The 15,437-nt window shown below is 36.2% G+C and overlaps 1 protein-coding gene across 1 annotated transcript in view; it reads right to left on the reverse strand.

The window, feature by feature from the left end:
• tacr3a (tachykinin receptor 3a) overlaps positions 1 to 15,437 on the reverse strand; it is a 295,006-nt gene that overhangs the window by 24,041 nt on the left and 255,528 nt on the right. The window contains exon 4 of the mRNA XM_051929646.1: positions 8,583 to 8,779. Within this exon, the coding sequence (XP_051785606.1) occupies positions 8,583 to 8,779 (197 nt within the window). The remainder of the gene's footprint in view (positions 1 to 8,582; positions 8,780 to 15,437) is intronic.

Here is a 15,437-nt window from a genome sequence, read left to right on the forward strand (position 1 = left end):
GTTCATGCTAATGCGATCTTTACTATAATTTTTTCAGTCTTTTGAATTTTAGTAGTTTCATTATCTCTAACCTGCTCTGCATGTATATCGCGCCAACATTTTTGAATTCTTTACGACATTCTACTTTGTCATCTACTCTTTGTCTTTTATTTCCGGCCCCGGGCATGGTTAAATATCTTGGCACAAAGTCTTGTCTCATGAGTCGTGAAAATATCTCTCTGAAAAATTCTTGTTTCATCCCAGGATTTTTTATTATAATAGAGAGACTTAATCTTCCAGTCCTTTATCTGCTTTTGTCCTGTTAGGGCCAGTTTATACTTCACTTCACCATGAATTTGCATTTCTTTGTGTCTTTACTTATACATACTTATATTAATTCAGATAACTAATTTCTTCTCTTTATTATTCTTTACCTAGTTTATGTATTGGCATGTTTGCTTACTCTTCAATTCCTGTTTGAATTTAAATTACAGAATATTTTTACTGTTCAAAGGTAAGCCTCTTCCTTTTTCTTAGCTATTCATTTAATATGTATCACTATTGCCATAACATCACTTTATTGTTCCAGTGTCTACATATAGTGTAGTATCTCATCAGGAGAAGCCTACAATTTTTGTCAATTGTTTGGCACATACACAGTATGCGATACATGTACAAGCAATTTCTCTTTTTTAGTTCCATATATACTTTTTTATCTTAGGGTAAATTCCACTTACTACATTGTCATTGCAGTTGGTCATCTTTGTATATTACATAAATTGGGTTGTAATGTTTAAATTAATGACCACTACAAATGCATAAGCTTGGTTACCCTTATTCTATTTTTTGTGCCAGCCATTTGTTCATTGTAAATAAAATTAGCAGGCCTATGGGAGCATGTATAATAGCACGTAGAAGTAATATCAAAAATGATAATATTGCTTCTCCCATTTCAGTGCACACTAATGTGAGCCTTCATAATATTTTTGAAATGTTTTTTACAGAAGTTTTTCTCAGAAGGGGTCAAAAATGTTAATATTACTTATCCTTTGTTTAAAGAAGAGGCTTTTGGAATATACAGTGTATGATCACTGCTGTGTATCCTAATGGACTTATTGAACTCGCTTGTTTGTTTTGAGCTTGTTGGAAAAGTTAAAAGCATCCATTAGACTTGTTTGCTGCATTTCTCTTTTCAATATGTATCAAACAGTATTATGTACTCGGCCCATCACATTTATTTTTCTGGTATACATGTGGAGAAATGTATTTGTGCTTGGTGTTTCCATGAAGCCATTCATTAGAAGTTTAAATGCCCAAATGCACCAACATTTCGCTAATTGCCTTTTGTATTCTCTAGTTTCATGTCATGTCAGAACAGATGGCTCTGAGGATTTTGTGATGCATGGAGGTCAGTCATGGTGTGCAGTTTTATTTTTTATTTTTTACCTTGATGCCAGATGTTGCATTGCTATAGTTTCATTTGTATCTATTTTTTACAATTATTGAAAAGTGCTCTCATTGAAAGTATTCTGCAGGACAGAAGATGAAGGTTTCTCATTTTATTTGACTCGGGCCTATTAGTAATCTTTATTACTATTTTTGTTTTGTTTTTAGTCCAAGTTATATTTATCACCTAATTTGCAGTCAAAGAGAGTTGTTTTCTATTTATGATTCAGTTTTGTCTGACCTGTTTGTATCAACTAGACATGTTTTCCAGTTATTCTTTAATAGTTTAGAGGAGTTCAAGAATGCAGCTCGTCAGGTTGCCAAAACAAAACAAAAAGAAACTTGCTTTGTAGTCACCAGCATTTAGGGATAACAAGAAAAATATGAACTGAGACAACTTTGCCCTAATGAAAGAAACAGCATCCAGCAAAAGTAGGTGGCAAGTTCTGTGTGACACAGAAAAGCAGCTAAGATGCCCTCTTGAGTACTTAAACGTTTCTCTCAGGCATTCTTTTAGGAAAGGCTATACTTGGCAGTAGTGTTTTTGCAGTCAGTCTTGCAACAATATTTCTTGGTGTGTGTACCTCCTTAAGGGCATTTGTACCACAGGTGGTTTGGACAATGCAATTACAAAGCTTAAATTGCAATGCATTAAGAGTTAGATGTATGCAGAGGATAATTTGAAAGGAATCTTTAAAATGCTATATCAGGGTTTGTAGCATGGTGAAACTTTGGTTATTATAGGTACATCATAGCTTTAATGATCTAGGAACAACTAGTACCCCGATTACTATCCATATGGAGGTCTGCACATGTCCATGTGGGTGTCACTGTGTCTTCGTACACTCAAAAGGTGTGCTTGTTAAGATAATTATCACTAAAACAGCCTTGTATGACTTAAGTGTGTGTGGACTGTGAAATCGACTGGCTTTCTCCCAAAGTTGGGGCTCTGACATATTTTACCCAGTGCTACCTAAATAAGTACATGTTTTCTGTGGTTATTTAATGAACAAAAACAGGAGGTCGAGCATAGATGATTCCTGTTTTTCAGTGATAGTTATTTTTTAGGTTATACTACAAAAATACAGCTATTACTCCTTTACTTATGTAACATGACAGTAACAAAGGCTTCTTATGGTTTTAATAACACTTCCAAACTTCTTCTTCTTTTTTCGGCTGCTCCCGTTACAGGTTGCCACAGCGGATCATCTTCTTCCATATCTTTCTGTCCTCTGCATCTTGCTCTGTTACACCCATCACCTGCATGTCCTCTCTCACCACGTCCATAAACCTTCACTTAGGCCTTCCTCTTTTCCTCTTCCCTGGAAGCTCTATCCTTAGCATCCTTCTCCTAATATACCCAGTATCTTTCCTTTGCACATGTCCAAACCAACGCAATCTCGCCTCTCTGACTTTGTCTCCCAACTGTCCAACTTGAGCTGACCCTCTAATGTACTAATTTCTAATCCTATCCATCCTCGTCACACCCAGTGCAAATCTTAGCATCTTTAACTCTGCTACCTCCAGCTCTGACTCCTTTCTGGTCAGTGCCGCCGTCTCCAACCCATATAACATACGTAGCTGGTCTCACTACTGTCCTGTAGACCTTCCCTTTTACACTTTTGCTGATTCCCATCTGGCATGAATTACTCCTGACACTCTTCTCCACCCATTCCACACTGCCTGCACTCTCTTTTTCACCTTAATTCCAAAATCCCTATTACTCTGTACTTTTGATCCCAAGTATTTAAACTCATCCACCTTCGCCAACTCTACTTCCTGCATCCTCACCATTCCACTGACCTCCCTCTCATTCACACACATGTATTCTGTCTTGTTCCCACTGACCTTCATTCCTCTCCTCTCTAGAGCATATCTCCACCTCTCCAGGGTCTCCTCAACCTGCTCCCTACTATCGCTACAGATCACAATGTCATCAGCAAACATCATAGTCCACGGGGACTCCTGTCTAATCTCATCTGTCAACCTATCCATCACCATTGCAAATAAGGGCTCAGACTCGATCCCTGATGTAATCCCACCTCCACCTTGAATGCATCCGTCATTCCTACTGCAGACCTCACCACTGTCACTCTTCCCTCGTACATATCTGGTACAACTCTTACGTACTTCTCTGCCACTCCTGACTTCCTCATACAATACCACAGCTCCTCTCAAGGCACCCTGTCATATGCTTTCTCCAGGTCCACAAAGACGCAATGCAACTCCTTTGGCCTTCTCTAAACTTCTCCATCAACATCCTCAGAGCAAATATTGCATCTGTGGTGCTCTTTCGTGGCACGAAACCATACTGCTGCTCACTAATATCACCTCACTTCTTAACCTAGCTTCCACTACTCTCTCATAACTTCATGCTGTGGCTCATCAATTTTATTCCCTTGTAGTTACTGCAGTCCTGCACATCCCCCTTATTCTTAAATATCGGCACCAGTACAGTTCTTCTCCACTCCTCAGGCATCCTCCCACTTTCCAAGATTCCACTAAACAATCTGGTTAAAAACTCTACTGCCATCTCTCCTAAACACCTCCATGCTTCCATAGGTATGTCATCTGGATCAACAGCCTTTCCATTTTTCATCTTCTTCATAGCTGTCCTTACTTCCTCCTTGCTAATCCATTGCACTTCCTGATTCACTATCTCCACATCATCCAACCTCTTCTCTTGCTCATTTTCTTCATTCATCAGCCTCTCAAAGTACTCTTTCCATCTGTTCAACACACTCTCTTCGCTTGAGTACGTTTCCATCTTTATTCTTTATCACCCTAACCTGCTGCATATCTTTCCCAGCTCGGTCCCTCTGTCTAGCCAATCGGTACAGGTCCTTTTCTCCCTCTTTAGTGTCCATCCTCTTATACAACTCATCATTTGCCTTTTCTTTAGCCTTCGCCATCTCTCTCTTCACCTTGTGCCTTATCTCTTTGTACTCTAGTCTACTTTCTGCATCTCTGACTATCCCACTTCTTATTTGCCATCCTCTTCCTCTGTATACTCTTCTGTATTTCCTCATTCCACCACCAGGTTTCCTTTTCCTCCTTCCTCTTTCCAGATGTCACGCCACGCACCCTTCATGCTGTCACCCTTACTACATCTGATGTAGTTTCCCAGCTGTCTGGTAACTCTTCACTGCCACCCAGTGCCTGTCTCACCTCCTCCCTAAACTCAACCTTGCAGTCTTCCTTTTTCAACTTCCACCATTTGATCCTTGGCTCTGCCCTCACTCTCTTCCTCTTCTTGATCTGCAACGTCATCCTACAGACCACCATCCTATGCTGCTTAACTACACTTTCCCCTGCCACCACTTTGCAGTCTTTAATCTCCTTCAGATCAACTCTTCTGCATAGGATGTAATCTACCTGTGTGCATCTTCCTCCACTCTTGTACATAACCCTTTGTTCCTCCCTCTTTTTAAAATACGTATTCACCACAGCCATGTCCATCCTTTTGGCAAAATCCACTATCCTCTGACCTTCTTTATTCCTCTCCTTGACACCATACCTACCCATCACCTCCTCGTCTCCACTATTCCCTTCACCAATTGCCCATTGAAATCTGCTCCAATCACCACTTTCTGTCCCTTGGCCACTTTCTGTCCCTTGGCCACTTTCTGTCCCTTGGGTACACTGTTCATCACTTCATCCAACTCACTCCAAAAATCTTCTTTCTCACCCATTGCACACCCAACTTGCCGTGCATATGCACTAACAACATTCATCATCACACCTCCAATTTCCAGCTTCATAATCATTACTCTGCCTGACACTCTTTTCACCTCCAAAACACTTTTGACATACTGTTCCTTCAGAATAACCCCTACCCCATTTCTCCTCCAGTCCACACCATGATAGAACAATTTGAATCCACCTCCGCTCTACCTGGCCTTACTCCCATTCCATTTAGTCTCTTGCACGCACAGTATATCAACCTTCCTTCTCTCCATCATATCTGCCAACTCTCTTCCTTTACCAGTCATACTGCCAACATTCAAAGTTCCTACTCTCAGTTCAACTCTTAACTTTCCTCCTCTCCTCCTGCCTCTGGACATATCTCCCCCCTCTTCTTCTCCTTCTTCTCCTTTGGCCAACAGTAGTCCAATTTCTGCCAGCACCCTGTTGACTAACAGTACTGGTGAAGGTCGTTGTTAACCCGGGGGTCGACCGATCAGTTATGGAAATTTGTATTGTTGTCCGCATATTGATTTGGCAAAATTTTACACCGGATGCCCTTCCTGACGTAACCTTCCTCATTTATCCGAGTTTGGGAACGACACGAAGAAATACACTGGTTTGTGCATCCTCTGTGGGTGGGTTAATAACACTTCCAAACAATCAAGTGTATATTCATGGCTGCAGTATGGCCTGCTAGAATAACTTCACCTTGGAATGGTCAAAGGCAGCTTAACTGAGACAAGTCTCTCTTGATGCATTTCAGTATAAATTAATTTTACAAGCATGTCTGTATGCCACACAGCACAAAGCTGACTAACCTCTTTGTGGATGTTTTGTAAATTTTAGCAAGACCTTAAGAAGCCATTGTTAAGGTATCGTTTCATAAAAGTAAATGAATAACAGACATTTCTGTAATACCAAAACTAAAGTGTTACTGATTTCTGTTGTATAGTATTTTATTTTACGGCTAGCGGTATATTCTCTGCTACAGTATATGAGGACTTTGGCTGTAGAGAGTTCCCAAATGTTCTAAATGCCAAACTTCTTGCAATAAAAGGCTGGCTTTTTAGGCATATTAAATCTTGGATGAAAGAGGATATGCTATACAAGACCAAAAACAGTTTTTCTTCCAGCAAAAAAGAATTGCTTCTCAACTATTTAAAAATTCTTCCATGACCAGCCTTACAAATTTCCTTGACAAGGGCTTGAACTTAATTCTCACATTTCATCTATTATGAAAAATATGGGCTGAGCCATTTATGAAACACCAGTTAAATCTACCTTTGTAGGGAAACTCAAACACTCTTCAGAGTTAAAGGTATTTTCTGTTCCTTTAGCCGTAATAGCTGATATAGCTTATTCAGATGATAGAAATTGTAAAATTATAAAAAACTTCATGTTGTATATAAAATAAAATTCCATGTTGTGCTATACTACTTGTCTTTTCTATTTCAATTAAAACACTAAGATACAATTAATACAGATTACAAATTTCTAAAGTGCATAATTTTATTATTTGGGCTATCTCTGTGAAATTAATTCATGTTTGATTATTGTAATACCCTTTTTTGGTCTTTCAAATGCACTATTAAACAGTAAAAGGCCAGAATGCCACTAGTCAAATTCTTACAGGTACTTATATTTCTCCTGATCTCAAGTCCTTTTACTCATTACCTATTTCTTTCAGGACTGATTTTTAGCATCCTTTTATTGGTTTTAAAATGTTTACGTAGCTTTCACTCCTCCCTATCTCAGGGATATGATTGACTGCTACACTCTGACTTAAGCCTTAAGCCTTTGTATAACACCTATAGGTCTAAGATAAAAGGTTTGGAGTCAAAATTTAGTTACAATTGCCCCAAGGTCTAGAATTCTGCTTAACAGACTGTGACTATTGATGATAAACACTTTTAAAATTAATCTTAAAACTTATTAATGGTGCTCCTGTTCTGCTTTCAAGGCTGTTTTATCTCTTTTGGAATGAAATATTTTAACAAAGTGCTATGAAAATAAAGCCATTACTATTATTATTAAAAACATAAAAATTACATTACTTGTACCTTGCAAAGCTCTTGGTTGTTTTATACACCTTCAAGATCGTATCACTGATTATTAACTCTGAAAATAAATCTTGTGGACAGTAAGGAGTGCTGTTACACTGCAGCTAAACTCAGAATGATGCCCAGGAGGCTAACCTATATTAAAAGAATGTGTTTAAGAAATTCACAAAAAAGGGATAAACATGAAGCAACCAATGTACAAATGAAGAAAAAAAATGCAAAAACCACTGCTTTTCTTGGTCTACCACAGTGGGTGCTGAACAGTGTATCTTCTGGGGTAGCTAGTCTACTAATCCACCAAAGTACTACACTTTATCACTTTGTCTTTTGCCTCCTTATTCTGTCTCAGAGCTTTGGCTACTCTTCCTCCTTTGTTGAATGATTCAGAGTTTGCCTATCCAGAGACTCCAGGCTAGATCTTCTCTAGTGAGCTTTTCTGTCCTTGCACTTGTGAACCTCCTACATCCTTTAAATGACCAGCTCCTGGGCTGGCTGCTCTTGCAGAAGGATGGGGTATAGTGTTATATATACGCTACGAGAGCAGGATGGAAGTCCACTGTTTCACGCATGCAAACTCACTACTAAAGGACTAATTTATCAGTGCCAGTCAAATGAAACCTGCATGTGTTTGGAATGGAAAAGGAACTGACATGAGGACTAACTCCAGACTTGAACCAAGGACACTGGAACTGTTAAGTAGCTGGAACAATTACAATTAACTTGAACAGGCCATTCATCTAAATATTGCGTGCCAATCTGTGCTCAACTAACTTTTGAGAAATAACATTTACATTTGAAGGTCCCCAAATTACTAAAACACGCTACTTTCTAACATATCCCATTGTACAGTATCTGAATGTGAAAGTTTTTCTAATGCTTGTGTGAATTTAACCCTTAACTTATTTCCTTCTGTGGTGGGATCCACTCTACTACATAACTCCATAATTTGAAGTGGTGACATGATTCAAGAACTTAATTTTTATTTTCTATAACTGAAAATATTTGACTGTAATCTTTCCACATAGCTCATACCTTTCAGCCCAGATAAGGCTCCAGATAAGGCCTCACAAGTGCCTTATATTGCTTAAGTATAATCTAAAAGTGCTAACCATGGTCCAGCTTTTAAATGGCCTAATTTAATTCTAATTAAAATGAGAGCTTACAATTTAACTAATTAACTATAAGTTTTCAAATGCACTCATTCTGCTTAGGGAAAGTCTTTTCAAGCCATACAGAATGTATAGTGAAAAGAAGAAAAATTACAATATTTTTAATATTCTTAATTAAAAGGTTACATCATTTAAATGCATCTCAATACACAACACCAGTAACTAAAACACCATGTAATCGGTTTATTTCTTGGTGTTTTCTTTATAAGTAAGCACTTTAAGTATTAAATGAAAAACATACCTGCTATTTAGGCAGCAATAAATGATAGGATTGTACATTGTTGAGCTCATGGCCAGCCAAAACACTGACAGGTAAACTTGTTGGATGTACTTTCTATGGATTAGTTCAGTGCATATTCCTGTGACTATGAAGTAAATGTGAAATGGCAGCCAACAGATTGCAAATGTCACCACAACAATGATCATCATTTTTACAACCTGAAAAAAGAGAAAAACAAACATAAATATATCAGGAAAGTAAGGACATGCATTTCTTTCTGCAAGAATGATGTTGAAGCAGTTGTAATTGTAAAGTAATAAAAACCTCTTCAGATCCTGTATGACAGTAATGTAATTGAACCTTTTGATGTAAGGAAAGCATCTGTTATGATATGAATTTAACAGATTGCTTATTTAAAAAGTCTGTTTTACAACTTCAGAAGTGTAACAGATATAATTGAAACTCATTGGTGTACAAATGTATAGAACAACCTGTATCTGGTCAAATTGCTTCTCTGCATTATATATGCTCTCCTTTGGAAAATTGTTTCATTTTGGAAGATGCACCATGGCACTGTATTGCTGGTACCCTGAATATTCTACATTAAAATATAAATTCAGTCCAAGTAGGTGTCAACAACAACAACATTTATTTATATAGCATGTTTTCATACAAATGATGTGGCTCAAAGTGCTTTACAAGATGAAGAAAGAAAAAAGAAAAAGCATAAAAAATATAAAAATAAAATTAGGCAATACTAATTAACAAAGAATAAAGTAATCTTTAAAGTAATCTAAAGTCAATCTTGTCCTTTAAAGAAACTGAAAGGTCTCTAATTTACGGAGATTCTACACTGATAAGCGTGATAATAAAGATTATTCTTGTTACAGATTTTCAGTCATATATACACTGTAATGACTTTTGTTGCTACACTTTTAGGTAAGCTACCTTGACATACTAGTAAAATGGAATATTTACTCAAGAAAAACATTGTAAATCACTTGTTTAAGGCAGTTCCTTTCAGGTGACAGGTGTACATAAATAATTTTTTAAAGTTTAAATAAAGATTTATTATTTTATAAATTGGTGGTCAGTGGACTTAAAAAGCATTGATAAAGAATATAACAAATGTTTTGGCCAAAAGAAAAAATTACACACACGGCTCCAGCCAGCAGGGAACAGAAGACAAGGAGATTAAATCATAACAATGGTTAAAATTGAATGTCTCTTGTCTAAACTACAGTTTGATTGTTCTTTAATACAGAATTGGATCTTTAAGAGTATATAGGAAGAACAAAAGTTACCATGTAAAATAATTCAAACTGGGTTACCTTTTCTTGTAAAACAGTAATTCTCCAGGAAGTTAGGGTCTATGTCATAAAAAAACAACTTGAAAATGCTAACTGTACAATGATGGTGGTTGGATTGAGTAAAGGGTACAAGAGAAAATAATTTGTGTGATACTATATACATATAGAATATTGCATAAGATATATATTCCATAATAAACCCTTTCATTCATCAGTTTGGATTACCAGCCAGTTAAGTTATTTTTCATGCCTTCCTTTTTTATGTAACCGTTGTCTAGTGTACATTACTTCTATATTCTTATATTAAATGTATGAATCTCAGATCATATTTTAGCTTTCATGCTGAATTCATTCCTAATAGAATAAAAAAACTGTCTTCTGGCACTATTGATGAGCTTTTTATTAAGAAGCATTGTTATAAATTATAATGTTTCTTTGCTTTCACTGTATTCATACTTCATTTTAATTCCTTCAATCAGTGTGCAACCTAAAGTAATTCTTTTTTTTTTTCTATTATGTACATTCACCCTATTCCCTTTAACAGATCATTATATATAATTAATTTTGAATAGAGGGAAGACCTATTTCAATTGCAAAGGGTAAAAGTTTATAATTCCCCTTGTACATACTGTAATACCATTGCTTCAGAAGGCTTCCGTGTAAAAATTAAATTGGTTTACTGTGAAGCTCAATATACAACTTTAAACATCTGGAAAATACAGTGAAACCCACACAGGAAAAACATGCATCTTAAATCTTCAATGATGCAGTCCTGTTACACTTCCTTCTTAACCAATGATTCCTCATAAAGTTTTGAATCTATAGTAAATTTTCAGTGACTTGCATCACGTAATTTTGTTGACAATTTTGTTCTTTTTCACTAGCCCTTGTTAACGTTTCTTGTTCCAGTTCAGTTGAGTGTAATTTTGTTGTGTAATTTTCATGTTATTCATTTTCCTTTTTTTTAATGTATAATTATTAATAATTTTGTTGTTATTGTTGTATTTTTTTTATCATCCTGCTATTGTGTAATGATATCTTTTATTTTTTGGTTGCATGGGCACCATCCTGTTTGTAGCAATGATACTGGTTCTAGTGGTATGCTTTGTTACCTATGATGTAATACTATAATACTGTATGTAAAAGATGGTGGCACAGTTTGTCAAACATTTTAGACAGATCAGTAAAAACATTCAAAACTTTTGTTAAAAATTCAACAGCTAACCATTTGTTTTAGATTTGACTTCTGCTTTTTATAGTTTGAGTGTTGGTTTAATTTTAGTTTGTTGATTTTTATGAGAAGCAATTAACATGCCATTCAATCAAGTCAAGCTTAACAAAACTAAATTCAACCCTGACCCAAGAGAAAGAAGGCCAACAGCCAGAATAAAACTTTAAGAGTAGAAAAGAGATGGGTGTACTCAATGAAGATTTTAAGTTGAATAATTGAATGCTTTGTGCATACGGAGCTAGAGTGAATTCTGTGTATGGCTGCCTTGCAGTCCTTTTCTGAAATTTTGAGTAAAGATTCTTTTCCCACTGTACACTGGGATCTTTGAAAGGAAGGGACTTTAATATGTTTTTAATATATTATAGAAAAGCTGTCTGAGCCTTCAAGATTAATCACAGTATTTCTTCTGGAATAGAAATAGGTAGGAGGTGAGGAAAATTGGGCAGATTCCATTTAACAAGGCTTCTAAATTCAAAGTAGTTAAAAAAAAAAAAAAAATGTGTTGATGGGAAGTTAAATTTGAAGTGTAATTGTTAGTAGACATTATCTATTTACATTTCTCTAAATTATTTAATCCTGTGTTTTCCAAACATTAAAAACTGTAAGTTTGAGAGGGCGGAAAAAGGTGGTTATCGTGTAGAGGTACAACAGATAAAAGCTTCTCTATCTTGAAGTGCTTCCTGTATTGGTTCTGTATTCTGAGAGAATGAAAGAAAACTTGTATTTATTGGGTACAAAGCAAGGAATATAAAGAAATACTGCAGGATTTTATTTCTATTGCAGACTGAATTTGTGCGCGTTCATCTAGTTGTGCCAATGTCCAGGTTTTTATAGCTTGTATATTTGACACCTAGTAATAAAATTGAAAGTTAGGTAGAGCCATGCCACTTTCTGCTATGGTCATTGTAGGGCTCCCCTTTGGATGCGTGAATGTTTTGAATTCCAAATAAATGAGGTTATGATTACATTTTATTTGTTAAAATGATTTGTTAATGTACATGGGATGTTTTGAAATAAAAAAAACAAGCTTGGAAAGGATATTCATCTGGATAGTGTTGATTCTCTCTGATAAAGTGAGATGGAAGGTAGACCCTCTATGTACATCTTGTTTAAGTTTTTCCATGCAGAGAGCTACATTTTGTTGAAAAAGAAACTTTCTATTTCCTTGTGATGTTTACCCCTAGGTATTTAAACTGATCTGTGATGATAAAAAGGAAGGTGTCCAATCTAGTATTGTGTGCTAAAGAGTTTGCTGGAAAAAGCATGCTTTTATATACAATATGATATCATCTGCATATAAAGATTTTCTGTTCAAGTCTATCTCTGTTAACACTAAAATTACCAGAGTCTACGAAAAAACTCGTAGATCCAGCCCACATTAAAACCGTTCTCACCTCTCTATTGTCTTCTAAATGTGCCAATTAAGACGAGCAGCAAGCAGCTGGCTATTCCATCCCCCATCGTCGCAGAACGTTCACTAAGTTTTCCCAGCTCATGCCTTGTTTGATTATCTGGGAGTGATTGAACTGCTGGAGTTTTACAGTGGAAATAATAGATCGTTATTTGGAAGACAAGCATTTCATGTGTGTTCCATTACTACAGTAATCTGTGTAAACACATTGTTAAAACAAACGTTTTCATATTGTAGTAATAAATGTTACAAAATGTAGGCATAAACTATAGAATGTGTGAAGCCTGACGTCCAAACATCAAATAAGCACTTTCACAAAAGGTTCAAGAATGATATAACACCTTATGTGGTGTAACACTAAGATATGCAGAATCAGAGCACAGCAGCCTTGCTGTCCTTGGAGACCTGAGTTCGATTCCCTGCTGGGGAGGAACTGTTTTTTTTTTTTTTTTCTTTGTAACCTCAAACGGACATAAAATTTATAAATTGGTATGCACTGTAAATTGTTAAGTTTAAAATGTCGATCGCGGTTATTTCTGTTGATTAATTCATGCTTTTTTACTTAGAGTCAGAACAGGAGCTTATTCAGCTTCTGATCTGACTCTAACAGCGCCACAGTATAAATTCACACCCAATCTGACACTGTTCGTTTTCAAATAATATTGCATTACTTCGATGATGTTTTCTAATTGGTACTATTCGCATCATAAAATGATTTCATCAAGACGTCACATATATTTGTCTTTCTTTTTTTTAAATATGCGTTGATCACCGCCAGCATGTTGTAGCACACAGCAACTGGCCACCTGCATGTTCTTGCATGCACTGAATAAGCGCACTGACACGTGGTCGTATGTATTGTGATACACTGCAGAATTATAGTGCGTCTTTATGTGAAAACAGCAGTGTCAGATGGGGTAGGGAAGGATCCTGAACGCAACTGAGAGAATGAAAAGTGAATAAAAAAAACAAAAACAAAGCTATCCTTTACAAATATCATAAATTACACCTGCTGTTACAGACTGAAATCAATTGTATCTTTTTATTCTAAAATAGTAAAAATAAGAGCAGTTCACTTCTCAAAAGGAAGTCGAGCAGGATCAAACTCATAACCTCTTGATTCCCAGTCAGCAACTGATACTGTTGCACCACAGCAGCAGTCTTAGTAACTGAGTGTCAATGTTGCAGACTAAGGTGGCTTTTTTTTTTTTTGGGCAATTATACTTTTGAATAAAAGCGCACTTGTTCTGTTATATTTGTACCTTTCGTGAAAGTGTTTCTTTGAGATTTGGACTTCAGGCTTCATACATTATATAGTTTATGCCTACATTTTGTCATTTACTACTAGAATGTGAAAAACGTTTCTGTTTTAAAAATGTGTTTACACAGATTACTATAGAAACGGAACACACATGAAATGCATGTGTTCCAAATAACAATCTATTATTTCCACTCTAAAACTCCATTTCACTCCCAGATAATCAATCAAGGCATGAGGTGGGAGAAGTTCGTGCACGTTCTATGTTGATGGGGGAGAGGAATAGCCAGGTGCTTGCAGCTTACCTTTATCTACACATTTAGAAGACAAAAGACAATGGCGAAGAGGTGCGAACGAATGTAAGAAGCGATTTAAGGTGGGACGGATCTACGAGTTTTCATAGGCTCTGGTAATTCTACTGTTAATTATCTTTATCTCAGATGCATTTCAAAAGTGAACAGTCAATGCCTCAACTGAGATTTCAAAGAGCAGTGGTGATAGGGACCATCCTTGTCTAGTATTACATTCTACTTTGAAGTAGTATGAAATAATGTTAATACAAACTGAAGCTTCTGGACCAGTATGCAGTAATTTAATTCATGGACATATGTTTGGGCCAAACCCAAATTTGTGCAATGTGGTGAATAGGTAGTCCCATTCAATCATATCAAATGCTTTTTCTGCATCCAAAGACATTTATGGGTTTTATGGGGGTATATATTACATTAAACAGACGTCAAAGATTGGAAGCAAAGTGTCTGCCTTATATCTGGTTTGGTCTTATTGATACTATCAAAGGAAGCACTTTTTCAGTCCTTCTAGCAAAAATTTTGGAGAATATCTTCACATCGTTATTCAGAAGTGAGATAGGTCTGTATGACACACATTGTTTTAAGTCCTTATTTTAGTACGGAAAGACTGTGAGAAGTTTGAAGAATTGTCTCTGGCTACCATAAATGTTGCTAATAATAGGGGAGCTAACTTAATAAAAAAAATAAATCATAAAAATCAGTATGGTAGTCATCAGGGCCTGCTGCTGTCCCACTCTGAAGTGAATTTATAGTGTCTAGTAATTCTGAGAGTTTCAGAGAGTTATCCTGTTCCTCTGCACTAAAAGTATCTAGCTGTGGTATCTGTAATGTATCAAAAAACACATTAGATTGTCTTGTCTTTAAACTGAGTAGAATAACAAGGACTTATAGTACTGTCTTTAATTGCTTCAATACATTTTTTTTCTTCATTTCTTGTAGAACATTAGAGCAATTCAGACGAGAACAGGCCATTCAGCCCAACAAAGCTCACCAGTTCTATCAACTTAATTCTTCATAAAAACATCAAGGCCATTTTTGAAACTCCCGTAAGTCCCGAAAGGCTTACTGTCTACCATGCTACTTGGTAGCTTATTCCAAGTGTCCATGGTTCTCTGTGTAAAGAAAAACGTCCTAATATCTCTGCAAAATTTACCCTTAACAAGTTTCCACTTGTGTCACTGTGTTCTTGATGAACTCATTTTAAAATAAGTCTGGATCCACTGTACTAATTCCCTTCATAATTTTAAACACTTCAATCATATCTCCTCTTAATCTTCTTTTGCTTAAACTGAAAAGGCTCAGTTCTTTTAATCTTTATAAGATAACTGCACACAGTACTCCAGATGAGGCCTCAC

This window comes from Erpetoichthys calabaricus, chromosome 7 (genome assembly GCF_900747795.2).
Source record: "Erpetoichthys calabaricus chromosome 7, fErpCal1.3, whole genome shotgun sequence".
NCBI classification, from domain to species: Eukaryota; Metazoa; Chordata; class Cladistia; order Polypteriformes; family Polypteridae; genus Erpetoichthys; species Erpetoichthys calabaricus.